Genomic DNA, 15402 nt, shown 5'->3' with positions numbered 1-15402 from the left:
CTTAAACCTAAGTAGTGTTATGACTGGCGTAAAAGGCAATTTTGTCATTGTATTGGCAGAGTGAAATGCTCCTGGTGAAAGAATAAAGAAGTGGCCTGATATCAGTTGAGATCTAAATATAATTTCTGAATGAATCATGGAAATATTGTGTGTTTCCATAGATTATTCTTCTGCCAATAAGTACTTGTTGGGCATCCGCTTTGTATCACCCACTGTTCTTGCTGTAAACAGAACGAAGTCCTTTCTACACAGATTTTTACATTCAAGGAAGACTTATTCCCAACGAGTGAAAAGTAAATATACCATGAGATATCTGGAATATGTGCCGAAAGAAAAAGAAGTCAGAATAGGGAGACGGAATAATGGTTGAAGATGATGTAGTATTTGAGTGATGGGGTCTGTACTGATAGTTCATTTAACCAGCAATCTAAATGAATTGTAGAGTCCAGGAAGAGCAAAAACCTTAAGTTTTTGGAGGACAGCTGCTAAAAAATGATTTTGAACAGGGAACCAGAATAACAGAAGTGGTGCGAACAAGGGACAGAGTAGAACAATATGAGTCACCGGCCAAGTTGGAGGTCATCAAGAGAAATTTATGCTGATACAGGAAACCTTTCTAATAGAAGGATTTATGTCAACAAGTACCATGGTCTGAAAGTTTTAGAGAGATTATTCTGGCTACTCTGTAGAAGATACCATTTGTCTTTGAACAGCTGTGGCCTTGGGTTTGTAATTAATCCTGAGATCTGGTGGACGATGTTTCAATGTCAAAGGCGAAACAAGTACATCTTCTCTGTGTAGGTAGATGAGTTTTGTCATGGGGAGTTGTTGGAAGATAACTGATTGGTTATACAAAGAATGATCAAACACAGGGATACTTTCAAGGTGACCAGAACTTGTAACAGACTTGCATATATCTGTACTCTGATTTTATGGCTTTCTCATGTTCCTAAAACTGAGATAAAAAATTCTTGGCAACATTTTCTTTTGAGATATTCTCTCTTGGGATTCTTATCATGTTTTAAGATAGGAAGAGTTTGATTTGTTTCAAAACAAGCAGAGTAAAATGAAAGAATTGAAGGTCATTGAGAACATAGGATATAAAATATAAAAGATATGATGTTTTCTACATGAGAACATTTATGTTTTGACATCTGGAAACCTAGAAAAGAGAAATGGTAATGAAAATTAAAGAACATACAAAATAGACTAATGAAATAAGATAGCATTTTTTGTTTGACGACTTAAATTTTTACAGTTACATCTATTAGTGGTTTCATGCTACCTCACATTTTTTAAATGCCCAAAACTCCTCTGTAGACAGAGATGAGTAGAAAGTTTTTTTTTTTTTGGGCAAGAAATTGACCAAATTTTTTAAATTTCCCTTCTTGCCCGGCAGTTTGAGTTTTTTAATTGTTTTTTGGCTTTTTTTTTTTCTTCTTTTGCCCATTTTTCTTTTAACTTGGGCATTATTGGGTTGGAAGCCTATCACAAAGCACAGACAGTGTCAGGAGGGCAAGTCTGTGGGTTTGTTTTGTCCCTTTTTGCCTTTTATTATTTAGTCTTTTTGAGACAGTGTCTCATTATGCAGTTCAGGCTGGCCTTCAGCTCACTTTGTAGCCGAGTGGTCTCAAACTTACGAAGACTTTTCTGCCTCAGCCTGCTGTGTGCTGGGATTACAGGCATGTGCCACCAGGTCTGGTCCTTTTGGCATTATTTTAGAGGAGAAAGAAGCCCAGGGGATGTGTGTGTAGAACTAAGTTAAAAAGAAGAAGAAAAAGGAAGAGGAGGAGGAGAAAGTGAAGGAGTAGAAGGAGGAAGAAGAAGAAGAGGAGGAGGAGGAGGACGAGGAGGAGAAGAAGAAGAAGAATAAGAAGAAGAAGAAGAAGAAGAAGAACAACAACAACAACAACAACAACAACAAAACAAAATGAATGTAAGAGAAATTACAAATAAATAAATAAATAAATACTACCCTAGAACTATTTCTAGCCTACAAAATTATAACCTTCATCATTGTCATTCTGCATATTCTTTCTTAAAGTCAAAGTGTGTGGTAAAGAATTTTTGAAATCTAACAACTACGCGTTTAAATTAGACAAATAGTCTTTCAAAAATAATTGGAGTGTTGTATTTAAACTTATAAATATTTATGACTACTAATTCTATTTGCATCTTGGCTGGTAGCTATAAGAAAGGCAATATTTGTATCTCATTTCTGAGGGAATCTGGATTTTATGGTGGAGCAACTTATATTCACCAAAGCACTTCCATGACTACAGTAAGTACTTAAATGTCTGTATTCACATAGTGATTAGTGATATGCAGCCTATAAATCTACATTAAACAACACCATGAAGTAGGAAAGTTCTGTGCAACCAGTTCAACTGGTCAGAAGAGTGCAGGCATTTGAGCTCTCCTATACTTTGTTCTGGTTGAATGAGGAAGAAAGTAAAAACAAAATTGCAATTTAAAAGTTAACAAGATTGAGGAATAGATAAAAAGATGTGATATTTTTATACATTGGAGTATTACTCAGCTAAAAAAAATTAACTCACCGTTTTTGTAGATTGCAGCTAGAGACCATACTCATAAGTGAAATAAATCAGACCCACATCGGTAAACATCAGATAGTCTCGCTAGTGTAAGAAACTGAAAGAGTAAATAAAATAGGAAAGGAACAATAGGTACTGTATGAGGGAAAGAAACTGTTCAAGGGGAAGAAACAACTCAGGTGAGGGAAAGAAGAAAATAAAGAAGGAAGGGAAAATATATGTGTATATACACAAGATAGCTTGATAATTGTACTGCTGATTTTTACTACTCTATTGAAAGGAACAGTTAATACTTAATTTTTTCTGCTTTTTAATTTTTCTGATTAATTTTGCAGTCTTATATATCTGATAGCCTGAACAACTAATTTGAAGATAACAATATACAAAGTAGCAACCATTGTTTAATTCCTGGCATTTTTATTTATTTATTTTTTTTTGGCGGAACCAGGGATTGAACTCAGGCCCTTGCGTTTGCCAGGGAAGCGCTTATTCCACTGAGCCATCGCCCCAGCCCCTGAATTCCTGGCATTTTGTTTAGTGAAATTCTGTACTGTTTCTAATAGTTTTTTTTGTTTTTTGTTCTCTTTTAAAATATAAAAATAAAGCTTAACAAATGTTTCAAAAATCAGTTCCTACATCTAGGGAATGACACTACCCTGCTCAGAAAACATAACGAATTTGCTATAAGGGTGTATTAGGGAAAGACATCAGGAGTTTTCTGAGTATATTTGCCTTGAAAAAGGAAGTGACATCATCGAAATTAAGATGTTACACGTGACTTTAAAGATAGAAGATGGAGGCAGAAGCATGTAAGAGCTCTGGAGATAGGAGAGGAATGGGCCTGGGATGGCACATGGTCCTTCAGTTCCAAGAACTCTAGGAACAAAGCCAAAGAGAAGGGCAGCTTCAGGGGCAGGACTCTGCACTGGCTGGGTCTCCATCTCATAAAGGTGGCATTACCAAGAGTGGGGGACTGGGCCAGTGGCTCCCTGACATCGGCAGTCACCGTGATGCAAGAGCTGCAGAAAGCCTCCTTCTTTGTTTCCTCTTGCTCTTAGGCGATTGGTGACAACTTCAGCTTAATGCTTCTCAGAAGAATGCGCACCTAACTGGAGAAAAGAATGTTCTAGAAAGGTCACTGCTCTCTTCTAAAGGAAAATGCAGGAGTAGCTTTCACGTTTATATAAACAGAAAAATCAGTCATTTTCAAAATAGCGACATGAAAAGGATTAATATAAATTTATGAGGGTTTATCCCACAGTTTTCATGTGCTGCTATTCTAGAACACAGAGCTTTTGGATCCACATTCTATGATATGGTGTAATAAAATGAAAGCATTATTCACAAAATATTTTTATTTTATTTTATTTTTTATTCATTGTAATGAGAAAAAAGATAAAATAGCAATGAAACAGTTTCAAAACAGGTTAGTAGGACAGTTACAATAATTAGTACATTACATATTATTGTCTTCCTAGTATTATTTAGAGGACAAGATGCAGACATGATATCTTGTCTAAACACTATTAGTACAAACCTTTGTTCTCAATGAACTAAGAGAAAGTAGCTAGGTATCTATCCTATCTTGTGTATACATATATATTTCTTTTTCTCTTCTTTTCCACAACAAAATGGTCCTTTATTTACACTTCTGTGAAGTTAGTAATGCATGAGACTAGGTTGCCTAGCAACTGATAGCTAACCTTAACCAGACAGGATGTTCATCTCAGGAGTGAGGTAGCTTGTGTGCGTTAAGAAAAAGTCATAGGATTGTCCTGCTACAATGTTGTATGTGGTTCAGTTTCTAAATTTCTATGTAAAAATGTGTAATTGTTTTTTCACATTCTATAGGGATTTACATTTTAGAATATCCATGGCTGTTGGAAAATAGTTCCATGTTATATCTATGGCATTTGATATTCAGACAGATAGCAATGTTAAGATCAATTGCCTCTGTTACAGGGTAATAGTATCATTAAGCTTCTCTTTTGGATGTTTCACAAGTATTAAAAAAATCTTACCAAACATTTTGGAAATTTGAAGGCAGTATTCTGTAAATAAGTCTTAAGTCTGAGAAAGACAGTCAACTCTAGATTACTAATTGTGCATTTGTTAGAACCAACAGCATTTTCTAAGTATCTGCTTCCAACTGTAGCCTCAAATGCATCCACTGAAACTACAGCAAAAGAAATTGCTTAGTAATAACAAATGAGCAAAGGCTGTAATCATCCTTCCAGGGCTGTGTCCAAAGAGAAAGCATACAGTGTACGGGCTGAATAAAAAATTGATAAGTGCAAAATCATTGCAAATATTTGAGTGGAAAATTAAATATAAAGATGCTGCTGCTTTTTGACAGGTTAAATTATAAGCTTAATATAGAATGTCTCCAAATGCTACAGTTAATATTTTAAGATTTTGAAATAAAAAACATTTTAAGTTAATTTGGAAGAAATATACGGAGTAACTTGGAAGTGTTTACTATAGCAGCAGCAGCAGCAGCAGCAGTAGCCACAACGAAACCATAAATGCTACAGCAAAGAAAACTGGAGCTCTGGAGAAAGACCTGGGACACACATATGACAAAGGATTGGTATTTGTGTACATAAAGAGCTCTTACCAATCAGTAAGAGGTGATCGCCATATAAGACGATCACAGAGTGGATGGCAGAAAATTCACTGAAGTAAAGCAAGGCTACTAATATAGAAAGGCCCATATTTGCAATCACATTTGACTTGCTAAGCTGTCAAGCCAGAAATAACTGGCAGAAAGTTTAGTGTCCTGCAGCAGTGACAGAGGGACCCAGGCCTTTCAGTCCTTGGAGGTGAAATTGGGAATTGGTGCTTCTTGTTTGGAAGAATCTTGAAAAACAGGTATTAGGAGTGCCCATAAAGTTCATGCATTTTGACCCAACAATTTCAGAAATTAATCCTAAGGTGCTGGTCATAAATAGGTATGAAAAATGATTGAAAGTTGTATATTAAATAGTTTTTGTTACAATTAACAGTGGAAATAATTCAACCTCTAACAATGCATAATTGGTTAGTTAAGTTTTAGTTGGACTTTATTAGAACATTCTATGTTTATTAAAGCATATTTGATTTAATCATATGGAGAAACATCATATATTCCTGAATGAATGAAAAGTGATGTGAGATGCTAGAAATAGGGAGAGCAAAGAAAATATTTGGAAATCCACGAAAACATTAGTACCTCTCTCAGGCAAAACTATGGATAATTTGGTTTTCTTCTTTGCATAATTTTATCTTTTCAAATTTATATAGTTGAACATATACTAGTTTCATACTTAGGGAAAGTAGAATATATATTACTTATAAATGCATTAGTTTTCATGACATAAAGCTAATCTTTTAATATAAAATACTTCTGTTTTGGCTAGTGCTTCAAAGTATCCTATGTAATTTAATGGAAAAATGTTTTACTAAGCAATTTTTTTGAGGCAGGCTCAGCCCACCCTGGGGGCAGGGCTGGTACACTATGTGGTGCAGGGGATCTAACTGCGGTCCTTGTGCATTTGCCTAAGCTTGCCTATGCCAGTGCTTTAAACCACTGAGCTATCTTGCTAGCTCTGAGCAATTCTTTGTAAAGGGTTTTATTGGTTTGCTGTGAATGGTGTGAAAAGCCACAAACACCTTTGGTTTTATGGGATAACTTTGTGGGAAATAGAGGAGAGGAACCTTAAGATATGAAGGGCTAAGTAGGCGGAGGGAACAAAGTGACAGGTCACATCACTGACACAGGAGTCTTAGCACACTGAGGCAGTTTTTACTATGGCTGGAAAGGAGTTGATGTTAGACACTGGCCAAGTCCTTGCTTTTGAGTTTCATTTTGAGAAGAGCACCTGAGAAAAAAAATATCCCAGGGAAGGCTTTTCCAGTTTGACAGCTAAGAAGTCTTTGTTGCTTAGGCCAGAGTCGCATGCCTAGGGAGCTTGAATTAGGCAGGACCTCACTACCAGGCTATCCCGCACCTCCTGTGCCACCTCTGCTGGGCAGCTGAGCAGATATGGGCGAGGGTGATGACAGACCCATGTTGGAGCAGACAGACTTTGGTATTAGTCCAGAATGAGCTATAATTTTCAAATTACTGCCTTTCTTGATCAATTTGCTCTCTGTGAAGGCCTGAGAGATTTTTTTTTTCTCTCTAGGTGACTCTCCTTAGGCACACTATGCATCATTGATCAATTTTCTCTGTGGTCCCATAATCTCCTTGATCAGAAAATTTGGGACACCACTTAGTTGCAAGATATCACAGCAGAGGGTGTCTTGTGTCCTGAGTCTTCACTGACCTTGGAAGGCTAGGGCCAAAATATTGACAATTGTTTTAGCTCATCTATCTCTCTAATTTTTGGTCTGTAAACTTTAGTTGTTAAACACCCAGAAGAGAAGCTTAATGATATTATTACCCTGTAACAGAGGCAGTTAAGCTTAACCTCACTATTTGTCTGAATACCAAACACCTTAAACATAAAATGGAACTGCTATTTTCCAACAACCATGGATATTCTAAAATTTAAATCCATATAGAATGTTAAAAAAACACTTACACATTTTTGCACAGAAACTTAGAAATTGAACCTATACAACATTGTAACAGGACAATCCTATGACATTTTTTTCTGTGTCTCTCATCTTCTTTTAATACCTCCCCTTTTTATTAACAAACATTTACTTTAGAGAGAGTAGAGCAGTAATCAATATGACATTAGAAGCAGTATGCATTTAGAAGACCAAAATGACAGGTATTTCAAGCATGGTTTTAGTATTACATATTGCTGTCCTCACTGTAATTATTTAGTTCAAAAATATCAGCATATAGAGTTAGTCAGGATGAGAGTTCTACCCATTCAATGCTATTTTCAAAACTCTGATGGAAATTCTTAGGACCACTGCCCTGACCATCTTGTTTATACAAATGCTTGGTTTTGCACCTAACTTCTTTCCTTTCTCTCTCTACATTATTTAATGCTGCATTTCTTCTTTCTGTTTAACTGAGTTATACCTTTCAATTTTTATTTCTTCTTTTGAGTTCTTACACTATGGTGACAATATGATATTTACACATGTGGGTCTGATTTATTTCACTTATGAGTATATCTTCAGGTTGCATCCACTTTGCTACAAAGGTTTCTAGATTATTTTTCTTTATAGCTGAGTAATTTTCCATTGTATAAAATCTCCACGTCTTTTTCATCCATTCCTCATGTGACGGGCATTTTGGTTGTTCCCAAGATTTGGCTATTGCAAATTGTGCTGCTATAAACATACATACATGTATCTCTGTGGCATTGCTTGACTTTTTAGAATACTGTTTTGGTTCAATATGTATTAGTGAGTTCCTGTTGCTTATTATTGTCATTGCAAGCCACATTTCTTTGTGGACTATGAAGAAAAACTTGGAAAAACCTAAATATCTTGTTGCCACTGATGAAGCCAAGATTTCTGTAGTTGCTGCCGGGTCACGCTCCCCTCCCCTAGCATCCTTGTGATTCTCATAGCTCAGGTAGCCAAACAAATTCATACGCAAAGGCGAAAGTGCTGCTTATTTAAACTCTTTACAAAGTATTCATACATGCATATATAATGTTTATAAACTTCCTAAAATAAAAATTCCAATTAGCAAACTGGATAACAAGTCTAACTGTAGCATAATTAACATGAGTTGATGTCACCCCCAAATTATGGCATTGTAAGAAGCTTTTTTGATGCATTGCATGGATGAGGGATATTTTTAAAAGAGGATATATTTGAAATGCATGATGGTTCTCTTCCATTTCCATTTTTCTTGTTAGTTAAGCTACCATCTTCCTGCTGAGACCCACAAGAACAGGTATCTGACTGCTTGTTTCCAAACACAGAGGTACTAACAGATGATTAATTACTTCATAGTAATTCACTCTAAGAAAGAGACAGCTTTCAAGTTCTGGTGGATTAGCTGTGCCAGAATCTCTGTGAGGACAAAATAAGGAAAAAAGAACAAAGCAAAGGAGGAGGGGAACCATTCAGAAAGGGAGGAAGAAATGCAGGAAAAAGGAGTTTGGAGAGAGTGTGCCTTTACCTCAGAGGGTAGACGGAGGTGTACTGTCATCAAGGCAGCTTTTGATAACTAGAAAGCACATCTACACGTCAGGGATTTAGAGGCAAGGCTTATCAGACAAGACGTTTGGAGAGGCAAAGTCGTCAGAAACTAAAAGAAGACTGAATCCACTCTACAAGTTTGCCAGGTCATACCACATCAGATGGGAATACTTCTAATAAAAGTGCCTCCCATTATCAGTACTGTTAAGGAAGTGCACAGGAATTGGATAACAAGGAGGATCTGGCCGGCGCAGCCCTCTGTTCAGCATGCAGGCCAAGTAGTTGCGGCACCTCTCCAGCAGTGGGAGCGTGGGATATTTAATTGCAGGGTTGGCACTTTTCAATAAATAAGTGGGTTTTGGGTTTCAGTTTGAGCATTCGATCTGTGAAAGGTTCAGTGTCATTCCTCTAGATGATACATTACTTCACTGAATCCTCTCAACGACCACTGCACTGATGTCTCTTTCCAACAGAAAGGTAAACTGAGGCTTAGACTTAAGTCAAAAATCTTCTCCAAGGTGATACAATTAGTGTGGGAATTTGGAATTGAATTTGTGGTGCTGAAGTCCATGCAAGTAATCAGTGACAGATAACAGGAATTTGTGCATCAGCTTTTACAGTCAAATTTATAGGAATCATGTCATAGCTTTTCTTTTCTTTCTTTCTTTCTTTTTTTTTTTTTTTTTTTTTTGCTCCTGTCCATATGGAGTAAGATTGGGGTCAAATCACTAAAACCTACTAATGGATGAAATGCTCACAGTGCAGGCAGCTCTAGTCATTTTAGCAATTTAAAGGAGCAGTGGTTTTGGTGTCATAAAAGCCATAAGATGCCTTCCTCCAAAATAAAAGGCAACTAAACTGCTTTTTCAATCATTTCATTGCGTGCACATGTGGCAAACTGTCTGCTGCTGGCGGTCGGCTTTCTAACGCGAGTGCTCCTTCAGATGCTTCTTTACTTCACGATCTTCATCTGTGTATGTGGTGTTTGAAATCATAGCACAGGAGCTCTTGAATCTTTACAGACTTTGAAACAAGGTCACAGCTTAATGTGGGTGCAACTAAATGGACCCCCTTGCTCAGGGGATGTGACATAGCTCAGCGATGTCCCTGTGGCTGGTTTTGTACCTCTTGATACTTTATATGCTCTGCAACCAGTGGGGCGATAGTAAGTGGAGCCTTGTCACCTGGCTGCTCCCGCCACTGTCAGGCTAGTGTGATGGCAGCCCAGACGACAGGGAAGCATGCCCACGAGGGAGCCGGAGAGCCACGCAAGTGGAGGCTGGGACACGTTGCCACCTGCAAAAAGCCTCCGCAGAAGGCAGCCCATTTCCATCTTTCATCTTTCTGTCTTCATGTATTCTTCTTGCTGCTGGAATTTTCTTTCTTTTCATCTAATGGACAGGATTGCAGGAGGTAGCTGCAAGGCCTAAAAGGAGCTTGGAAACTGACATCAGCTATGAATTTTATTATTTTTTAATACTTTTGTACCTAGGATGAAAAAAAGCCCTTTGGATTTTCACACTCTGGTGGGGGTTTTCAGATCCGCCTTGATTCAGAGCTTGCCTTCCAGTTTGTGGGTGAGCGAGATGGATCTGCCCTCTCTGATCCAGCTGAAGACATGTGGAGCTGAGCGAGACACATCATATTTCACAATGATTCATGGAAACCTCTCATTCTTCTTTTAATTAGGAGAGAATTCATTGGCATCAATGCATGGCTTGGCTTTTGATGATGAGCATCCCATCTGGAAGATTGCCAGTTACAGACTGCCTCCACCGCCCCTGTGTCTGGGCAAACTTAGCCTCGAAATCAGGCTTTCTCACATGTGGTGGATGACTGCTTAAACGTGTTCTGATGGAAGGGTGTGTGTGTGTGGGGGGTCATTTTTTCATTTTATGACTACATTAATAAACACATGTGTGGTATGACTGTGCTGTCACTTCCAGTGCTTACTGAGAGTCATCAAGAGCCGTGAGACACTTGAGTTTTATTCTCTTTTTAAGTGAGTAACTGGGCCAGTCAAGGCTCCGTGAATAATGGTAGAAAGCCCCAAATCAGCTTCTCACTAGCCCACATGAGGGCCAGATGACACTAAGGAAGCACTGGGATGAGTTACAGGAGAGGGACCCCAGAGGGGCCACTGGGGTCCCTCTCCTGTAGTGGGCATTTCACCAGTGGAATTTTAGTGCAGCTCCCACACACTCATTTTGCAGAAGAGCTGGAGTAGACATGACTGATCAAATCTAATTCAAACAAGAAAGTCTAGAGGAGAGCAAGCTGTGGGGTGAGGGTATGGAGAGTTTGTTAGTTTTCTGCATGCCAGGCAACGTACTGAGAAGGTTCCATGGACTGGCCCACTTACCGTCACAAGAATTCTGTGGATCAAGAATGGCTATGCCCATTTTAGGGATGAGGGAAAGAAAGATGGGTGTGATTTCCCAGGGCATACCATGAGGAAGGGGTGCAGCAGGCATTCGTAAGAGGTCTGATTTCCATGCACACACGTGTGCCATTAAATCAGATTGCTCATTCATCAGTACTGCTTGCTCTCACGTAACTTCTTTTTTCAAATAAAGTTTGAAGAAAAAACTTCATGAGGTTACTATCAAAAATCATGTTATGTTTTTGTACTGTATTTCACTTTTATTGCCTTGTATGTCCAACTTCCCTTTGTGTGTGTGTGTGAGTGTGCATGTGAGTGTGTGTGTGTGTGTGTGTGTGTGTGTGTGTGTGTGTTTGCTCATATAATAGCTCAGCTGGTTGGCATTCACACTTTCTTTCTAAAATTTAGGCAGTATATTATTACCTGGTGACAAAGTCATTTTATACCATGGCATTTCTGAATATTCTTTAATTAATCCATAAATTTGGAGGACAACTTAGAAAAGCAGAGAGCTTTATTTAAATTACTTTCATAACTGATCTTTTAATAATACTTTCATGCAGGAATTTGGAGAGCAACAGATACACTATTAGAGAGAATGGGTGCATGTTGTTTCTTGCTTTAATATAATTTGTCCTAAATTGAGCATTAATCTGAGGTGAAATAAAAGAGACTATGAATTTGCCACACGTACTCTGAATAGTTGGATTTTACACTTTCTTTGGGGAGTTTTCAGATACAATTTACGAAATAACTTTTGTGGTATACACAGAGGACCACCTAAAATAGTCAATCTCAGCCCCAATGATAGGTATAAAATTGACATTGTGCTTTGAAAGAAGACAGTAAAAGTCACCTTCCAAATACATTTTTAAAGCAAAATGTCATCTTGGCTGTTATCGCCTTACCTTAAAATGGTCTATCATACAGATTGCCAAAAGACTCAGGGAATCCAAGACCTGTCTAGCGTTAGGAGGAGAAGCACTGGAGTGGTAACAGTCCTGGATATGGTGTTAAAACTAGGGACGACCAGGATTGAGGTGCTCCTGAGGTTGTCAGTGTTGTATTGCAGATAAGATAACTAACCAACCAAACAAGTGAGAAAAGATGCTGAAGACGCATTTGCTTACTTCACAAGTTTACATAATTTAAAGGTTAACACCCTGGTATGATGATTTATTTTATAAAATATAGCCAATTGTCTTTTATAAATTGAAAAGTTTAGAATAACAGAATTATCATGATGAGCATTTTTTTTTCTTTTTCTTTCTTTTTTTTTTTTTTTTTTTTTTTTTTTTTTTTTTTTTTGGAACCAGGGATTGAACTCAGGCCCTTGCACTTGCCAGGCAAGTGCTTATTCTAGTGAGCCATCTTCTCAGCCTGTGATGAGCACTTTCAAAGCTTTTATCTCCCTATTTTCCCTTGGCTTGAAAACTGGGTAATGAGGATGATACACATTTCCTTAGATTCCGTGGATCATTCAAGAATATATGTCTTTGTTAAATAATAAAAAATGCATTTCAAGCCTTTTAAAAAATATAGTACACCTGTATTGGTAATAGGGGTATCCCTAGATTTACCAGAGACTCATTGATGAGAATTATTAAACACTTCAAGAAGGTCATTCACATTGAAAGTTGTCCCAGACTACAAAGTCTTCGCACTCTGTGATCCTATTTTGCCAAAGGCAAATCCATTTCTGAATGTGGATGGTAGATGTTCTGACCTGTGATACAAATTAGTGTCTTTAGTAAAGAGTCTTATTTGTAGCTACAATGTTTTTTGAAGACTAACTCTAGATATAGATTTAAAATGTGGATGTGATGCATGATTCCTCTCGGCGGTGTGGTTGTGTTGTGTATGCCTTCATGAGTAGTGGCAGAAGCATAGTGAGAAAACAGTCGCATTACGGCTCTATAGGAAATGATGGCCTTAAAGAAAATTGAATATTTTATTGCATTTTCCTGCAAGTATTATATCTCAAGTGAAAGCAAAATTTAAGGTGTATGTATGCATGTGTGTGGGTATGGGCTGGAAAAGAGAGAGAGAGGGAGAGAGAATTTGTTGATTTTAAAGCATCAAGAATTGAGAATTTTCTTTGCTTATTTCCATCCTTTCCATCCTTGTTTGCCCACCCTAATGTCAGTGTATGATAACCATGTGTCAAATTGGAAAGCATTCCTTCTCATAATGAAAGGCGTTAATTAAGCAATGGTGAATATTATCATCAGTGGCTCCATGGGGCCAACTTAGCTGATGTTTCATATATCATGTGCATGGCTCTTGGTGACGTGCTGATCTCTTATGATGTAAATAACTGTAATGGAAAATTCTGTGTGTTATCTTGTCCTTTGTCTGTTTTAAATGAAGTAACCTTATCTTTTCATCTTATTTTTGTAGCGTCAAATAGGAGCTTAGTGGTAGAGGAAAGGGCAGCGTTCAACTCAGACAAAGAATCCAAGCAAATCACACAAGAAACACACACTCTGGAGAAAGAGGCAACAGAAGCTGGCGAACATCCCCGATGCCAGGATGCTGGCCCAACGGAGGACAGAGGGGGTGCAGCGCTGGAGCAGAGGGCAGGGGTTCCTGAGCTTCCCTCTCGGGAGTGGGAGCCCACAGAGCAGCCAGCATTAGCGGGACAATTGGCAGAGGCAGGAGAGACCCCTGTGGACCGAGCAGGGGCAGATGAGGAAGAGAATGGAAGGCTGGCGAGAGAGGAGTTAGAGCCCACAGGAAGAGTGGCTGGAGAGGCAGCTTCTCCCGCCTGGAAGCAGGACTCAGCGAGGGCCGAGCTTTGGGGCAGCCCAGTGCAGAGCTCCCAGCACGCTCAGGGGGAGGTGACTCTGAGAGAAACAGCTACTCCAGTGGCGGGAGAGGCTGAGCAAGGGGCAGCCCTGAGCCCAGCTGGAGGTGAAAGGCCAGATGAGGGTGGAAGTACGGAGAAAGCACCCATGGAGCTGGAGGGCGAGAAGCTTGGGGAAGATGTGGAGTCCTTGGAGGAGGCAGGGGAGGAGGAGGCAGCACTTGGGTGGGAAGAGCCCGCCACAGTGGGCATGGAAGTTCTACAAGCAGAGACACTCTCAAGGTCCTCAACAGCGGAGGCCGAGGCTGAGACAAATCTCATGCGAGCCTCGAAGAGAACCCCTGAGGATCTTCCCAAGAAAGCTGCCACGAGGGAGAAGTTAGTGACAGAGACAGGACATAAGAGCAAGGACGACAGGGGAGAAATGTTACCTGAGCAATCGTATACAACTACAGAGAGCAGGAAACCTGGGAAGCCCACTACATCTCTGAGGGAAACGAGGTCTGAGAAAAAAGTGGTGAAGTGGGCAGATGTGCGGAGGGATGAAGATGCATTAGAGGAAGAGCAGAAACTTCAAGAGGAAGAGAGGAATACTGCAGAGGAAACAAGATCGGAGGAGCAGGCAAAAACACCCAGGAATGAAAAGGAATCTTGTGCTGTAGACCCCACAGAAACAACTGATTTGACTGATGGTGCAGAAGTTCTAGAAGATTCCACTGGAGAGAGAGTGGATAATTTGTTGGAAGTGACACCTGAACTTGAAAAGTCACCTGCAAAAGAAATAGGGCTGAGTAAAGATGAAGAAGGGCTGAGGGAAGCTGGAGAGACGGAGCATGATGGCTGGGCAGAGGGGCAAGGCTGGGAGGCCACAGCCCCTTCAGAGCAGGGAGAGGGGCCTGAGGATGGAGGAGGGTGGACATCGGAGGGTCCTAGCAGTGAGCCACTGGGTGAGGGAAAGGTCCCTGACCTGAGCATCCCAGACACAGCACAGGCTGAGGAGAGTGCAGCCCTGGATCATGGTAGCTTTGCCGTGCTGGCCAGGAGGGAGGAGGAAAGGCCTCTGCAGGGGCCAGGAGGAAGACAGACCATGGCAGCGACCCAGGAGGCTGTGCCTGAGAGAGATCCCAGGACGGTGAGGAAGTTCAGTGAAAAAGCAGAGGGTGAGGACCCTAAGGAGGAGGAGGAGGAGGAGGAGGAGGAGGATTAGTGCTTTGGAGAGACAGTTAAGTGGTATAGTGCCTTTGGATTCAATCCCTAGCACCATAGTAAACCAATAAATTCACATAAATAAAAACTTAAGTTTTTCCAAAGGGAAAATTAAGGAAATGAACAGATAAACCATAGTGGAGAAAAGTATTTGTAAGTTCATTATCTGAGAATAGTCTTGAATTCAGAATACACAAGGAATGTTAACATCCCAATTAAAAAAAAAAATAAACCACACGTAAGTTTTGAAAAGGTAAAACATTTAAACAGATATTTCACTGAGTAAAAATATAGATGGAATATGAGCACATTAAAAAGAGAGGTGATATCATTAGTCACTAGAGAAATGCAATTTC

At 39.4% G+C, this 15402-nt stretch overlaps 1 protein-coding gene across 1 annotated transcript in view; it reads left to right on the top strand.

Moving 5' to 3' along the window:
- Erich3 (glutamate rich 3) overlaps positions 1-15047 on the top strand; it is a 106760-nt gene extending 91713 nt beyond the window's left edge. Inside the window, exon 13 of the mRNA XM_023718305.1 lies at positions 13435-15047. Within this exon, the coding sequence (XP_023574073.1) occupies positions 13435-15047 (1613 nt within the window). The remainder of the gene's footprint in view (positions 1-13434) is intronic.
- The last annotated feature ends 355 nt before the right edge of the window (positions 15048-15402 follow it).

This window comes from Octodon degus, unplaced genomic scaffold, assembly GCF_000260255.1.
Source record: "Octodon degus isolate 3935 unplaced genomic scaffold, OctDeg1.0 scaffold00057, whole genome shotgun sequence".
NCBI classification, from domain to species: domain Eukaryota; kingdom Metazoa; phylum Chordata; class Mammalia; order Rodentia; family Octodontidae; genus Octodon; species Octodon degus.
This window is presented reverse-complemented; position numbering and strand designations above follow the sequence as displayed.